The sequence below is a fragment of the Primulina huaijiensis genome, unplaced genomic scaffold, assembly GCF_012295235.1.
Source record: "Primulina huaijiensis isolate GDHJ02 unplaced genomic scaffold, ASM1229523v2 C13218206, whole genome shotgun sequence".
In the NCBI taxonomy this organism is placed as follows: Eukaryota; Viridiplantae; Streptophyta; class Magnoliopsida; order Lamiales; family Gesneriaceae; genus Primulina; species Primulina huaijiensis.
This window is the reverse complement of record NW_027342012.1, coordinates 1-1127: the sequence shown is the minus strand read 5'-3', so window position 1 is coordinate 1127 and position 1127 is coordinate 1. Positions and strand designations below refer to the sequence as shown.

Below are 1127 nucleotides of genomic sequence, written 5' to 3'. Positions count from 1 at the left end.
AGCAGCGGCCTTTTCACTTTCTGATGTTGATGATGATGCAATTTTGGACAGCGTATTTAGAGAAGGGTACCCCAGATTTTCAACAAGCTCTCCCGGCGAATCTTTGGACAGAGTGTAAACCAATTTCAAAGCACCAGCCCGGATTTTAGAATCTGTTTCTGTAAAGAATGGTAGAAGGAGCTGAATTGCTCCATTTTCCTTCATTTTCTTTCGAACATTAGATGCATTTTCATGCGAGGCGATGCTATTTAGTGCTTGTAAGAGGTGATTTTGGATTACGGGACTTGAAAGATTTAGCAGAGAAAGCATCTGTCGAGAGATATCTTGTTTAATGAGTAGTATAGTTTCAGACTGTGCCACCTTCGCTAGAATTGCTGATGCTGGTTCTCTTAAGGTCATTATAACTGATGTCACGGAGAATAGGAGCTGAAGCAGAGGTACCACTACTCCCGAGTCAATCAAACGTTGGATATTTTGCTTTGAGTTGGACAAGTTCTGCAACGCATTCAAGGAAGAGAGTTTGACCTCTAGATTGCCTGTGCTGAACATTTTGATGAGTGGCTCAATCGCCCCGTCGTCTCCAAGAGAAATCTTGTTATGCTCAGTTAGTTCCATCCTTGATAATGCTGTTGCCATTAGAACTTTACACATGTCTGAACCTGAAAAAAATGAAAAAACTAATAAGAGAAGTTGGACTTCTTCTCAAGTAACAATAATACGTAAGAACAAACACCAGCTCGTACATCAAATGCTATAACTAGTGATAATTCTAGTTGAATCTTTTAAACTGTGCACAGATCCAATCGTGGCATTTGATTGTTGAACCACTTGCAGCCTCAAGGTAAAATAGCTGTAACTGTTGCAATTCAGCCCACAGTTAACTTCTCTTATATGTTTTTTTTTTTTCATTTTTTCAAGATAACAACAATTCGCACACGTAATTTATCAAGAAACACTACTTGTCAACTCTATTTTTCAAATGGGGTTGGGGAACATTATTGCAAAAGTTAATAAGTTTGCATGATAACTAATAGCTTAAAGAAATTTACGAGAGTTCTCTAACAGCAACAAATGAAAGAACAAGAAAGAAAGAACATTACCTTCCTTCAGGAACTTAATCAGAGGCC

General features: G+C 38.2%; 1 protein-coding gene across 1 annotated transcript; it reads right to left on the bottom strand.

Moving 5' to 3' along the window:
- Nucleotides 1-6: 6 nt before the first annotated feature.
- On the bottom strand, nt 7-1121 carry LOC140965465 (U-box domain-containing protein 24-like; the record flags this gene model as incomplete). Its single annotated transcript, XM_073425533.1, has 2 exons — nt 1101-1121; nt 7-659 (listed from the first exon to the last, which is right to left on the bottom strand). A coding segment is annotated over exon 2 (645 nt), but the record flags the coding sequence as incomplete, so codon positions are not given.
- Between the last annotated feature and the right edge of the window lie 6 nt (nt 1122-1127).